This window comes from Ictidomys tridecemlineatus, chromosome 6, assembly GCF_052094955.1.
Source record: "Ictidomys tridecemlineatus isolate mIctTri1 chromosome 6, mIctTri1.hap1, whole genome shotgun sequence".
NCBI lineage: Eukaryota > Metazoa > Chordata > Mammalia > Rodentia > Sciuridae > Ictidomys > Ictidomys tridecemlineatus.
The window spans coordinates 4,583,116-4,597,163 of NC_135482.1; the positions used below are offsets into that span (position 1 = coordinate 4,583,116).

At 49.2% G+C, this 14,048-nt stretch overlaps 1 protein-coding gene across 9 annotated transcripts in view; it reads left to right on the forward strand.

Moving 5' to 3' along the window:
• The window catches only part of Efcab6 (EF-hand calcium binding domain 6), a 212,782-nt gene that overhangs the window by 59,103 nt on the left and 139,631 nt on the right, over positions 1-14,048 (forward strand). For all 9 annotated transcript variants that reach the window (XM_078052585.1, XM_078052592.1, XM_078052584.1 and 6 more), the window contains 2 exons: positions 2,052-2,164; positions 9,468-9,592. In XM_078052585.1, the coding sequence (XP_077908711.1) occupies positions 2,052-2,164; positions 9,468-9,592 (238 nt within the window). The remainder of the gene's footprint in view (positions 1-2,051; positions 2,165-9,467; positions 9,593-14,048) is intronic.

Below are 14,048 nucleotides of genomic sequence, written 5' to 3' on the forward strand. Positions count from 1 at the left end.
CAATAGACCGAGAGCTCGGAGACTGAAAGGAGCGGTTCTTCAATTGCTTTAATGCTCGCCTTATTGAAGCTCGACAATGCACTTCTTCCTCAAGACGCTGCTGCTTCCGTATTAACTTTGTCTTTTTAATTTTGGAGCAAGAAACAAGGCATTCTTGAATCCTTTTATCTAGCGGCTTCCTTTTGAAGCTGCAGGTTGGGCGCTCGCGTGCTGGGGATGGCCAGGCTTTGACGTCTGACCCACATGGGGTCAGCCTGTGCTTTCTGTTCCCTAGTTCAAGGACCGCAGGACACTCCTGGGCCCCTGGAACTCGATTTTCTTTTACGATTGGGTGCCAAGAAGCTCGTCTGCCAGGGTGGGGACCAAGGGGGCTTTGCAGGGTGCGTGGAGTGCTGGGATCTGCCTGCTCACAGGGGGTGCTTCCTTCGTGGGGACCATGTCATGATTGTAAACATCCAATGCCCCTAAGGGATGGCTCCTTTTAGCTGCAGAATACTGTCCAGCCCGTGTAAAACAAGAGGCCAGAGATGGACCGACCACCCAGCTTTACACCTACCCAGGACTATCTCAAAACCCATCAGACTTTGCTTTCCTTCCCCACCCCACCCCATCCTGCCCTTCACTGCCCTCCAGGCCAGAGTATTTGAGTCTCCGCAAAGAGGTTTGTGAGCAGAGAGGAGCAATCCTAAAGGTCAGCTGCTCTGGAGACCTTGTGCTAAGCCTAAGGCTCTGCACCCAGGGGCCCAGGCTGGAGAGGCTGTGGCTCACCGGGGCCTTCCTCCTCCTCCATCTGGCCACTCCACGAGGCGGCTTGCCCGCTGAGCCCAGAGCTCAGGTCCTGGCCAGTGGCCCCCGTGCTGGCGTCTCAGGAGTGGTTCCATCTTCTGTGCTTTCTTGTGAAAAGCTGTGCGGACGCCGCTTCTTGAGCAGGGCTGAGGCTTCCATGGCCAGGGCTGGCCTGCAGGACACGTTCCCACGGGGTTCTGTGTCCTGTGACTGAGCAGATGCGCGGATGCCCAGGTCAGGTTGCGCTTCCACAGCCTGGCGGGCTGGCGGGAGCTCCTCGCCCAGGGCAGGACTCAGGGGGCCACGGACCCTCCTTCCGGGGCTGGAGCTCACAGCCTGTGTCTGCGAGATGGAGGCTGAGGAGGAAAGGGGCTGTGGAGGGGGTTGCTGTGGTGACACCTGGCAGCCGCCATCTCTCGAGATAGGTGTCTGATTAGCACAAGAGGTAGGCTCGGCAAGGTGGCGAGCAGGCACGGAAGGGAACACCGTGCTCTGTTCAATCTGGAAAACAGAAAAGTAGCACATATTTTAAGTAATGATTACTAAATTTTTAGAAAGCAGCATGAAATTAGATAATTATGGAAACTAACACATGGAGATAATATAATCAAACATTTTAAAACTGTCAATTTTTTAGAAATGTAATAACCCAGAAATTATCTAGAAAAAAAACATTCATCAGATTTGAATAATAGAAAATCCATTTTGAAAAATCCACACATCCCATTTCTCTCTGCATTTCAGGGGTGGACCGTGGTTTACGTGTTTTAAAATTCCCTTGCCGCGTGGAAACACCGTAGAAATTTCAAAAAAAGCCTGCCCCCGCCCCAGCACTGCTCCCTGTTTTGAGACCACGTGCCACCTTGGCCCTCGGTTTCTCTCTGTTGAAGTGATCCGCTCCTTGGCACCCTTCCTGCTCTGGGTTCCCTGGTCACGGAATGTCGTGCCAGCCGGCTCACTGCCCAGCTCCCTGGGCCTGCAGTCCAGGGGTGGGGCATGGCCCCACACCCTCCTGCCAGTCCTAGATGCTGTCCCACAGGAAACTGTGTGTCCAGGCCCAGGCTGCGGCTGTGGTCTTCAGAGGAGCTGCTTGTTTGGAATCTGACAGTAAGGCTTCCAGGGTTGACTTCTAAATTCTGGCTGTAGCCAGAAACAGACATTAAAATTACTGCCCCCCCCTGTAGAGGAACCCTTAGGAACCACTTTCTTCATTTCAGATGTGTTGTATCCGAGTGTCTGATTTCTAAAGAACATTTGTATTTCAGGTTTTCAAAACACTACGATATCGACAAAGATACTGCAGTGGATTACAACGTTTTTTTGAAGAACCTTGGCATAAATAATGACCTGAACCTTAGATATTTTATGGGAAATCAAGGTAAGGATTTTTTCAGTACATAGCAAGAGGTTTCAGTGTGCTTTAGCATGATAGTTATAACTAAATACTTTCTGGTGATCTCTTCTGAGGAAATATTTTCAAATATGGAAAATGCATGATCTATAAAGACAGCCGCGGAGCCGTGTGTGTGGGAATAGCTGAGTGCCTCACTGTAGAGGAAGGTGCAGCTAGGAGTCGGGATGACGTGGGCTTGTGCGTGCATCCGCACAGGGCTGGGAACGTCTCCAGCTCACAGATGGTCTTTAAGTGGTTTGCCTCTGAGCGGTATTAGCTCTTCTTTCTGCGGCTTTTGTATTTTCAAAAGTTTTTTTTTTTCTACTATGAACACATATTCCTTTAATTTGAAAAATCTCAATACAAAAGGGCAGAGTGATTTACAGTGAAGCCAGGTAAATGTGTGACCTCGCCTGCCCTCTGAGAGCCTGCAGCCCAGCCCACTGCTGAAGTGCCCTAGCCGTCAGGTGGCTCTGTAGGGTATGAATCAGCTATTGTCCCTTCCTGGCCGCTGGTCATTTTCCTGGGCTGAATCTGGTTTCTTTTCACTGATTTCTTGCCTCAGGGGCTTATCACCTGTGACAGGCCTATTGGTCACTCTGTCTGGCCTCAACTGAATTCCTTTCAGCAGATATTCCCTGAGCGCCTCCTGCGACCCTCAGACCTGTCTCACCGGTGGGTCGTGTCAGCCTGGTGTGCTGGCCCAGCTCACGGGGCGTGCTGACCACAGGCCTCCAGCGCTCGACCGTGCAGCCACCGTGCCAGCCATCTCGTCATAGCCCCCTGGCCCTGTGAGGCCGGAACTAGTGCCGATGAGTGAAAGATTGAAATTAGCCACCAAACCCGTCTGCTGCCCAGAGTGCCCTCCTGAGAGTGCAGTCGATGGGAGGCAGGAAAGAGTGCTCCATTGTGAAAACGGGGTCAGGTCGACGCTCTTTTACATAAGAATTTATCTCTCACCTTAGTGGATCAGGAGAGTTAGAAATCGCAACGAAACACAAGGAAATGACAAACACAGTGTTCACATGGGGCACATGCTGAGATCCCAGCTCCTCGGGAGGCTGAGGCAGGAGGATCCCGATCCAAGGCTAGCCTCTTAGTCTCACTTAGTGAGACCCTGCGTCACGTTGAAATAGAAAGGGCTGGGGTGTGGCTCAGGGGTTGAGCACTGGCCTAACACCTGTGAGGCCCGATTCCCCCCCAGTGCCTCAGCATGCGTGTGTGTGTGTGTGTGTGTGCGCGTGCGCGTACACACACACACGCACACCCAATACCCCCAGGTTACACTTTTCCCTTTCACAATGTCAGGGACTTTGGTCTGTGGCCTGCTGGGGCTGTGTGTCCCCTGGCTGGTGACGGGCTTTCTCTGCCAGCTGCCCAAACAGCTTTCAACCCTGAACCTCAGCAGCATGGCCAGGGAGGCCTCAGCGCCTGCCCTCGGTGTGGCCTGCTAGAACACAGGGCGCTTTTAGTGTGTAAAGTTGATTCTCTCTTCATTTTGATTTCTTCAAGCAATATGTCTTTGGATGAGTCTTTATTTGTTGGACTGTGACCTTCTGGGCACAGGCTGTCCTGCTGCCCACATCTTTCCACTCCTCCTCCTCTGTAGCCACTGGATCACTTCAGTCTTCATCTCTACTGTGGCTCCGCCCGTGTCTATTCTGTTCCTGTTGTTCCTGGTGCACTGGCGGCTCTGGTCTTCCTCAGGCCCACTGCCGGGCCCCTCTCCTCGTGTTGTGTTTCTGTCTCGCCATTGAGCTCTGTCTCACCGAATTCGGATCTCAGGAAGAAGTTCTGTATCTTTCTTTTTTGGGGGGTGGGGTGGGGGAGAGTACTAGAGATTTAACCCAAGCGTGCTCTACCACTGAGCCACATCCCCGGCCCTTGTATTTTTTTATTTTGAGTAGCGCCAGCTGAGGCTGGCTTTGAACTCAGGATCCTCCTGCCTCAGCCTCCTGAGGCGCTGGGATGACAGTCGTGCGCCACCGAGCCTGGCTTGTATTTTTATCTTTACTTACATTTCTTCCAAGGTGGGCTCTCTCCTTCTCTGTGTTCTGCCACTTCTCTCTGGCATAATCCAGCCCCTGCCTTTTTTCCTAAAGAGTTTGGGTTAATTTCAAAAAGTTTGGGTGAACCGAGCGCTTCCTATTCTGCATTACTTCTTCTATTGACGCCTTTCATTCATCATCAAGCGTCCTTTACGGTTCACGATATGCACCTTCTGTCAACCCGAGTCCGCCCTCAGATAATGGAGGCTTCTGGGAGGCGCAGGACTTTCCCAGCACCTCCCAGTGCGGCCCTCCTGCCCCTGGCTGTGCTGCTGTGCTGTGCTGTGTCCTGCGCAGCCACTCGCAGTGTGCGGCTGTGGCACCCTGGCTCCCCGAGGTCTTCGTCTGCGTTCATCAGGAGCACAGATTCCCAGACACCGTTACTTTAAAATTCTAAGAACATTAAAATGCTCTAAAATTTTTGTCTGCTAATTCCAACATCTGTGTCCGCTCAGGTTTGGTCTGTTGATCGCCTTGCAGAGGCCATGTGCTCTCTGCACATGGTGCTCCTGTGGGGACCAAGTTCTGCCTGACCGCTGGCCACCCTGGCTGCCTGCAGCCCCGAGCTCCTCCTGGGGGCGATGCCTGCCATGTGTTGTCCCCTCCTTAGCCGGGCAGCTCAGCGCTGCCTGCCCATCCACCGGCAGAGGTGGCAGCGACCGTGTGTCCACAGGCGTCGGAGGCCTCCTGGGCTCTCTTCCTTGGCACTTCCCTCCCTCCCCCTGCCCTGGCAGCCGGAGCTGCTTTCTGATTGCTGATCCGAGATCTTGGGGTTCACATGCAGCTCTAGGCCCTCGGCCTGTTTCCAGCCAGGGCGGCCCTCGCAGCCAAACCACCGCACACTTGCTGCCCTGATCCCATCTTCCCAGAGTGGGCTCCAACTGGTGGCTGTGCCCAGGGCCTCCCGGTGGTTTTGTTCATATTTTGCCCAGAGTTTATCATTGTTACCTGCTGGGAGAGTTGGTTGATATGAGCTGACCCCTGCCCCCTGTAATTGGGAGCATAACTTTCTGGCTGCCTATATTAAGTGTAGGTTTTTTTTTTTGTTTGTTGTTTTTTTTTTTTTGCTGATTTTTACTGTTCTGAGACACTAATTTCATGAGGTGTCATAAGAGGGTCAGTTCTATAATATAGTCTCAGTTTCACTACGGAAATCTCTCTTGCTCTGTTCCTGCATTTCGTCGCTAATTGGCAGCAGGCTTTCTTTATTAATGATACATAAAATGAAGATGCAGAGCAGAATGGCATGTTCGGTTTGATCCGATGTAAGCTGTGTCTCCAGTCATTCTCCTGCAGGTTCCTGTTCCCACGGCTCTAGCTCAAGTTTCTCCTGCTGCCCTGTCCCTGGCGTAGTCCTGGCATGCACCTGTTCTCATTAGTCTTCTTCTACAGCCTGGGCAGGGGTCATCTGAAAATACCCTTCCACACTGGTTTTCCCACTGGCTACTTCTACAACATTTATAGGTAGAATCCAGACCTTCAGCGGCAAGCCATTTTGGTGGATGTTTTAACTTAAAGAAGCAGGAGACTGGGGTGTGGGCACATCACACTTCAGCTCCCGACTGAGGCTCTGTCTGGCCCGGGCCTGCTCCCGGCAAGAAGCGGGAAGGGAGCATTGTGACCAGCGGCTCAGCGTCCGCCAGGGTCCTGTCTCTTCAGAGTCCTCAGCCCCACGCTGTGCCCCTCCTGGGGTCTGCAGGCCTCTGTGCTGTGGCGTGTGGAAGCACTTTACCTGCACATGGGTGGGCTGTGTGAATTCCCCCTTACTAGCTCGCCCTGGGCAGAGCCGAGGAACAGACAGGCCCCTGGGCCGCCCTGGAGCCCTTCCCAGGTGACTCACCTTCCAGTTCTTTCTGCTCAAGTGGCTCAGGAGCAGGTCTTGCTGTCCTGCTGACCCGTGTCACAGGATTGCACCGTCCAGGGAAGGGGCCTTCACCCAGCGCATTAGCTCAGCGCTCTGCCTTCCTGGGCTTGTCGTTTCCCTTCCCGGTTTGTGTATTCCTTGTTTTCTGGTAGGTTCCTTGGGAAATGCTCATGAAAACAATATTCTCTGATTTCTTACTTGTTCCTAAGTTTGTGGCCTTAACACTTGAAAAATCAGCTTTTCCGGATGTAGAATCCTTGACTCCAGTTTTTCCTAAGCGTCTTAAATGTCTTTTTTCTCCCATTGCCTGCATAACGGCATAACGTTTAGCTGAAGAAAAGCTTGGTGACAGTCTGATTTTATGTCCCTATTTGTAACTTGATTTTTTTTTGCCTGGATGTTAAGAGATTTTTAAACCCTAAAAATTTATTCTAGAATATGCCATAATACCAGCAGACTGATTGATCTCCTGAGTGCGTTGTGTACAGTTTAAATGTGTGGACTTGGGTCTCTCGTATTTCAGGAAAGATGTTTTAACTGTAAATTTTAGTATTTGTTCCACCCGTGTCTGACCGTCTTCTGCATGATTCCTAGTGCATGGGTCTCCACTCTGTCTTCCCGCTCCTGCCTCCCTCTTTCTCCTCCTCCCTCCTCCTCCTTCCTCCCTCTTTCTCCTCCTCCTTCCTCCTCCTTCCTCCTTCCTCCCTCCTTCCTCCTCCTTCCTCCTTCCTCCTCCTCCCTCCTTCCTCCTCCTTCCTCCCTCCTCCTTCCTTCCTCCTTCCTCCCCCCTTCCTCCTCCTCCCTCCTTCTCCCTCCTTCCTTCCTCCTTCTCTCTCCTTCCTCCTCCTCCCTCCTTCCTCCCTCCTCCCTCCTCCTCCCTCCTTTTTCCTCCTCCCTCCTTTTTCCTCCTCCCTCCTTCTTCCTCCTCCATCCTTCCTCATTCTCCCTTCTTCCTCCCTCCTTCCTCCTCCTCCCTTCTTCCTCCTCCTTCCTCCCTCCTTCCTCCTCCTCCCTTCTTCCTCCTCCTTCCTACCTCCTTCCTCCTCCTCCCTTCCTCCTCCTCCTCCATCCCTTCTTCCTCCTCCTTCATCCCTCCTTCCTCCATCCTCCTCCTCCCTCCTCCCTCCTTCCTCCTTTCTTTTTCTTTACTTGACAGTCTTTATTTCACTTTCTATTTCTGTTTTATTCTCTTCATTCCTTTTAGTTTAGTCTGCATTTCTACAATGATTTATTTGCAGCTTTATTGAGATACAATTGACAAATAGAAATCAACATATTAAAGTTTCCGGTATGTGATTCCTGGCTCTTATACGAAGTCCTGCCGTGAACGGTAAGCCACGGGATGAAACCTGCTCTGTATATTCATTTGGGGAGGAAATGTCCTGTAAGGTCCATCTGCCAGGCGCTGTGCAGGGATTCGGTGCTGTCCTCAGCTCTGTGGGGTGGTCTCTGGTGGCAGCATGCCTTACCTTCGACTTTTCTGGACGTGGAACGGTGTTTTCTACTATCTCTGTCTGGGCACATGAGGAGGTGACTCGGGCGGCTTCCCTTCACCACACCTAGACCAGAGCTCAGCCACTAAAGACTTCTTTATTCTGTTCGAACCGACGGGGATCCTTCCGCAAGGTGGTCGGGCTCTGGCCTGGCGCATGGAAGGTCCTGCTTCCACCCCCAGCACTGGAAAAAGTCCTTCAGAAAGAGTGTCGGGGAGCCAGAGGGTGGCAGGAAGGACGAGGCTGCACTGGGGTCCTGCCGGCCAGGGCGAGTTCCCAGATGACAGGCTGCCCGTCCGTCCGTCCGTCCGTCCATGTGTCCGTGTGTCCGTGTGTCCCCGTCCCTGTGAATCACAAGTGGAGTGACAACAGGATGAAGGGCCAGGCAGCCGGGCAGCCGGGTGAGCTGGGCCAGGGGTGCTGCGGCTTGGGGGCTGGGACCCCCCATCCTGAGGACCCTGTCCACTGCCGCCTGCGAAGAGCAGCCCTGAGCCCAGGAGGCCACCCGGAGGGCCCCGCTGCGGGAGGCTGGCTTTCTTTGTTTTTGGCTTTTTTTGGAGCTGGAGATAGAGTCCCAGTGACGGGCAGACCTAGCGGCAGCTGGATGGAGTGGGCTGAATGCAGACATTTTAGGAAATAAATCTGGGAAACCATTTGTGATTCTTTGCAGTCGACTCTGAGGAAGAAAATGGCTATATTTTAGATTTACTTTATTCTTTTTTTTTATCATAAAAGTAACACACACTTGTTTGACAAGAGTCAGAAAATACAAAACCACAAGATGACAATCCCCTGAAATCCTGCCTCCTGAGCCCCACCTCTGCATCCTTCCGGCATGCGTGCCCTGGGTTCTGTTTCCTGACACCTCCATAGAGGTGTGGATGGAAAATTGTCTTTTTTCCCATCGTGACACAGTAGGCAGCACAGAGAAGCTCTGCGGTCACGAATTAGCCCTGCGTCCTGGGGGCCGGCGACCGTGTGCCCTTACACAGGCTCCAGGCTCCGTGAGCCACGACTTCACACAACTTGCCCCCTTTGCTGGGCATCTGGACTGTTTCCGTTCTTTCCCCTTATAAGTAGTGCAGGGTGACCTGGCCCGTGTAAGGTTGGTCACCTGTGCCGTTACCCCACTTGCCCAGGGTATGGGGAAGGGTTTGAGGGTGCTGGGCGCACTCAGCAGAACTGGTCCTTATCAGCCCTTCATCCTTGCCTATTTGAAAAGCAGGAAAAAATACCAACTGGTTTAATTAGATTTTAAAAACTTTAAAAGTTTGGGCACTTCTCATACAGTTACTGGATTTTTTTCTAGTTCTTTTGAAGTGAGTTAGAGACAGATAATCTATTGAATATTTATATTTATCTTATTGATTCATAAAAGAAACATATTTTATGAAAATTGACCTATATTTCTCATGTATATTAACAATAGCTTTTCCCCACTCAATTTTTTCACTGTTATTTGTGTGAATTTTTAACCAAACAAAAATTAAATATTTATATTGTCAGACCTATCCATTATTTAAATGATTTCTGGTTTAATGATTTCTTTGGAAAGTCTTCACACAAAGGTTATATATTATGTAACTGTCATCATAATTTTCTTCTACTACATTTGTGGTTTTATTACTCTGCTCAGTGTGCATTTCACTCTGTCTAGAACTGGTCCTAGAGTAGCCTGTGGAAGACTGACTTTTTTTCTAAACAGTTCATCCAGCTATTTCAATACAGTTTATTAGATGGCTCATCATTTTCTTTGTTTATTCAAGTCTTACTCTTATCAAACAGGCGATGATGAAAAGGAAATAATGTTTAAATGTACTTTAAATAATGTTTAAATGACAATGTGAATAAACTAAAGCTTTTCATTCGCTCTTTTCTATCAGAGATCCCGCGTGAGAATCAACAAGCTAAGCTCTCCAGGAGGGAGCACTTGCCCAGCTTCGTGGCTTCTGACAGCATCTGGGACAACTGCTCCTTGGATGACATTGAAAGGACGTTTTGCAGAGAGGTGAGTGTTCTCCTAAGGCCGCAGAAGTGCGTGAAGGAGAAACAGAGCAGGAAGATGACCCAGAAAACTGTTAGTGCTAGACATTATTTCCCAGGTCGGTTCTGATCCTACCTCCGTCTCCTGCAACCGGAGACCTCCGCCGTCCCCTGGTAATTCCTGTGCACTGACCACAGTGGTGGTGATAAGAAGTCGATTTTAAAGTCCATTCTCTGTGTCACTCTCACTGATTCTAGTAAGAACTATGTAACACTCACAGGAGGAGCAGACACAGGTTGATTGAGTAGCAGAAGAAAATTTGAATAAATGCAGAGATTCTTCCTGATTGGGATTGGGAGATTTGCTATTAATGCCTGGATACTTATTTCTTTTGAATAATTATAATAGAGAACTTGTCTTGCCACATACAGAATGTTTTATAAAGGCTTAATAATTAAGACAGTATGGCGTGGGTGCAGCAATGAACATTCAGATGGATTTAAAAGATGAGCTGGATACTAGGTCCATCTACGTACAGAAACTTCTCAGATGATATTCGGCATTTCAACAAGATAGTGGGGGCAGGGGTTGGATCATTAAAAAACTGTAATTGAGATACTTACTCTTTCCCAACAATAAATTTTATAAGCATGAGCCATTTAAATATAAAATGATAAATGTGGGTAAAATATAATTTAGTTTTTTAAAAATTTTTATTATGCTGGAGATCATGCCACATTAGGGAAATGCTGTAACGTTACACTATACTCCAAGCCTGGGTGAAAACATTTTTAATTTGAAATTTAAAACATCTTTTAAACATGAAGTAATGCCCAAAAGCCATAAAGAAAAAATATGAAAACTAAAACTTTTATACAGCAAAACTTTGTGTAGACATAAGGTAAATGTGGCAAAATCCATGTAACATAAGTGACAAATATAATATCACTGTTCCTAACATACAGAAACTCCCAAATTGTCAATACGAAATTTTCAATAGAAAAATTTCAATGAAGAAAAAACTAACAAAGCCAGTGTTGCTAAGGGGTTTAGAGAACCGACACACCTGAGTGTCCGTTGGTAATTTGCTAAGACATGTCTTCCCAGGTTGCTCTTGTTAACAGCTTTATTGTTTTCATAAAAACATGACCGTTATAGAACGCATGCCCATTGCAAGAAATGTGTGCAATTCTGAAACACTGATGGCAGCCTTCAGTGAGCGTTGTTCTAGAACTTCCTGTTCATGTAGAGAAGGGCACTGCATCAGTGGGCACTGGGTGGGCAGACTCACAGATGGAAATGAGCGTGTAAGAGGATCATGCGCCTTTTGAAAAACAAAGCATATTTATTTTGAATGTCCTTGGCTCCTCAGAAGAAAAGCAGGCACACCACTGCGGTGGTGACCAGCCTCTCCCAGGCTGCCCAGGCCCGAGTATGCAGCCCTCCTACGGTCTGTGGGTCAGGCCCCGCTGTCCTCTCCACCTTCAGGTGAGGAAGCAGAGGCAGGAGGCGGAGAGGTGACTTGCCATGAGCCACCTGGAGCTCAGGGTCCTGCTCTAACCCTGCCAGGCTGTCCTCGGGCGCAGCCCAGGACATGTCTGGACTTTGGATGAGTTCTTTCCCACGAGACAGACAGAGACAGAGACAGAGTAGTTCCTCAAAGGGTGAGCCAGAGGAGTCTGCCTCTGAAGCCCGTCCCCAGGGCTGGCATGGGCATCGGGCTGGCTGTCGCCAGGGAGCTCAGCGACGGCCCCCAGCCTTCCCCGGCTCCGCCCCGCCCCAGGATGCCCAGAGTTTATGACAGCCACATTCCACAACCCTGCCACGGCCTGAGTTTCTGCGCCCCTCTAGTTCTGGGCTCACCCACGCGTGGCCCTCCCGGATCTTCATCTTGACTGACTGTGTGGGTTGCTGCCTCTCATAGTTGGGCCATTTCCTAGGAGAGGCTCAGGGGGCTGTACTCCCTTTGTTTTTTCCACATTTGAGGCTTTTATCCTTGAACAACAACTCGGCTGGGTACAGTCTGCATCCCACTCTGTTTCCTTCATAAAGTCGGGAATGTTTTATCTGCTGTCTCTAGCCTCCTGTCGCTGCGAGGAGCCTGGGGTCCACCTGATTTCTTTCCGAATGTAGCTGATTCCCTTTTCCTACCTGGATGCTTAAAGCATTTTCCCACCATCATTGAATTTAAAAAGCCAAACTAAGCCATGTCCCAGCATGGAGGATTTGGAGGTGGTTTTCTGGGATACACTGTGGCCTTTGGTGGCAGATTCAGTCTTCCTTCCATCAGACAAGGGTCCTGTTCTGGGAACCACCCCCACCCCCGTCCACCCACCTGGCTTCCCCTGGGGCTTGACCGGTTCTCCTTGTATTGGGTCATCTTTGTCTTGGAAGCTGTCACCTTCTCAAGCTGTTCTAACCCTCTGTCCTGTTCTCTGTTGTTGTTGAGATTCTTATTTATTTCTAAACCTTTATTTTAATTAATTAATCTATTTATTTTTATGTGGTGTTGAGGATCGAACCCAGGGCCTCACACGTGCGAGGCAAGCGCTCTGCCCCTGAGCTCCAGCCCCAGCCCCAGCCCCAGCCCCGTGGTTGAGATTCTTTCAAGCCATATCTTCAATATTAATTTCCTTCCTGATGTCTTATTCTTGCTGTTTATAATTTTATTAGTCCTATAAAGATGTTATCTTCATCTTCTTAGCTTTGAAATATCCTTTCTCATTCTTTCATTGTTTTATAATTTTCAAGATTTCCTTTTAATGAATTCATATTTTTTATTTAGTCCATTTTTATGGCATGAAGCGTTTGCAGGTGATGTTGTTGTTCTGTTTCCTGACAGACTGGATTCTTTGTCTTTGGCCTGATGTGGCTCATCTCCATCTATCCGACTTTCTTTCTCCCTCTCGTATCATTACAGAGTTGCAAAGCTGTTTCTGTTCATCCTGGGGGTGATATTCCTCCTCTGGATGCAGCTGTGTTATCATTCTCTCTGCTGCACGGTTTTCCGTTATCCAAAAGCACATGAGTCGTGTGTCCTCCTGTGGTGGGCGTTTGGACAGGGCCACTGTAGGTGACTGCACACGTGGCTTCTGTGCGTAGGTGCCGAGTTTCTCTGGGCACTCTGCACGCAGGCGCGGAGCTGGCTGGACTGTGGAGTGGAGCGCATGGCCTTTCTTTGATTGGCAGGTGTGTTTCTCCCCTGTCCGTTTAGATGCACGTGCCCTCCCCTTGTCACACGTGCCTCTGACACTTAATGGGGGTGAATGGTCACACTTTCACTGGCCTGGTGCAGATGCCACCTCAGGTGTAACTTCCCTGTTTACTAATGCTTTGTACAGCTTTTTTTTTTTTTTTTTTTGAGAGAGAGAGAGAGAGAGAGAGAGAGAGAGAGAGAATTTTTAATATTTATTTTTCAGTTTTCAGTGGACACAACATCTTTATTTTATTTTTATGTGGTGCTGAGGACTGAACCCAGCTCCCCGCGCATGCCAGGCAAGCACGTTACCGCTTGAGCCACATCCCCAGCCCCTGTACAGCTTTTTATATTTGGCAACATTTATTTAGACATTATTGATAAAAATATATCTGCTTTTAAAAAATACCTGTTTTTGAGTGTTCACCACATACCAAACTGTGCTCTGTTCTGGGTCATTGCTAATGAACAGAGCAGTCACAGCTCTGCTTCCGTAGAGCCCTGTGATCCACACCAGGGACAGGGACGTGAAATGCACACACTGTCATCAATATAACTTTTTAATGTTATGGCAGAAGACAAGGTGTTGAGAGAGAAAATAATGATGGGGATCTCGTTTAGATTGGGAATCAGGGAAACATAAAGCTAAATGCATGAAGATGGACGACGGTTGTACCATTTGCCTGTCCATCAATATGCTGGGGTGCCCCGAAGCATCCGAAAGAATAATGTAGACAAGTGCTGCTGCTGACGGGAATATTTTCAAGCGATGGTGCTAAATGAAGAAAGCATCTGTCAATCTGAAAGTGTAGTGTGGTTCCTTTTTTGTAAAATTATAGACATGATCATGATCTTACTGGGAGCTTTTGGAACACTCTGTACAAAGCTTCGGGTGGTGAGACTTCCTGTATATTTATTTCCTTTTCATACTCGGCTGAATTGCTCAGATTTTTCTTAAACCAAGGCTCATCAACACACAGTCACAATGAAAATCCCTAGAGTTACATGTGTCACCAAAATACTCTTTCAGTTTCCCTCCCTGCTCTTCTCAAAGCTCTTGGTCAGGAGCATATTCCCGAAGAAGACCTCGCTGGAGGCCAACGTCACTAAGACATTAAAACGGAGCTCAGAGTGCAGCAAGGGCACAGCCCTGCGCCACCTGCCTCCTCCTCTTGGGGAACCCTCCCCCAGGGAGCGTCACATGCAGCTCACCACCAGAAAGAGAAAGGGGCAAAGTCAGGTGCTTTTCCAGTTAATCCTATGCAACCGTCCAAGAAGCTTGGT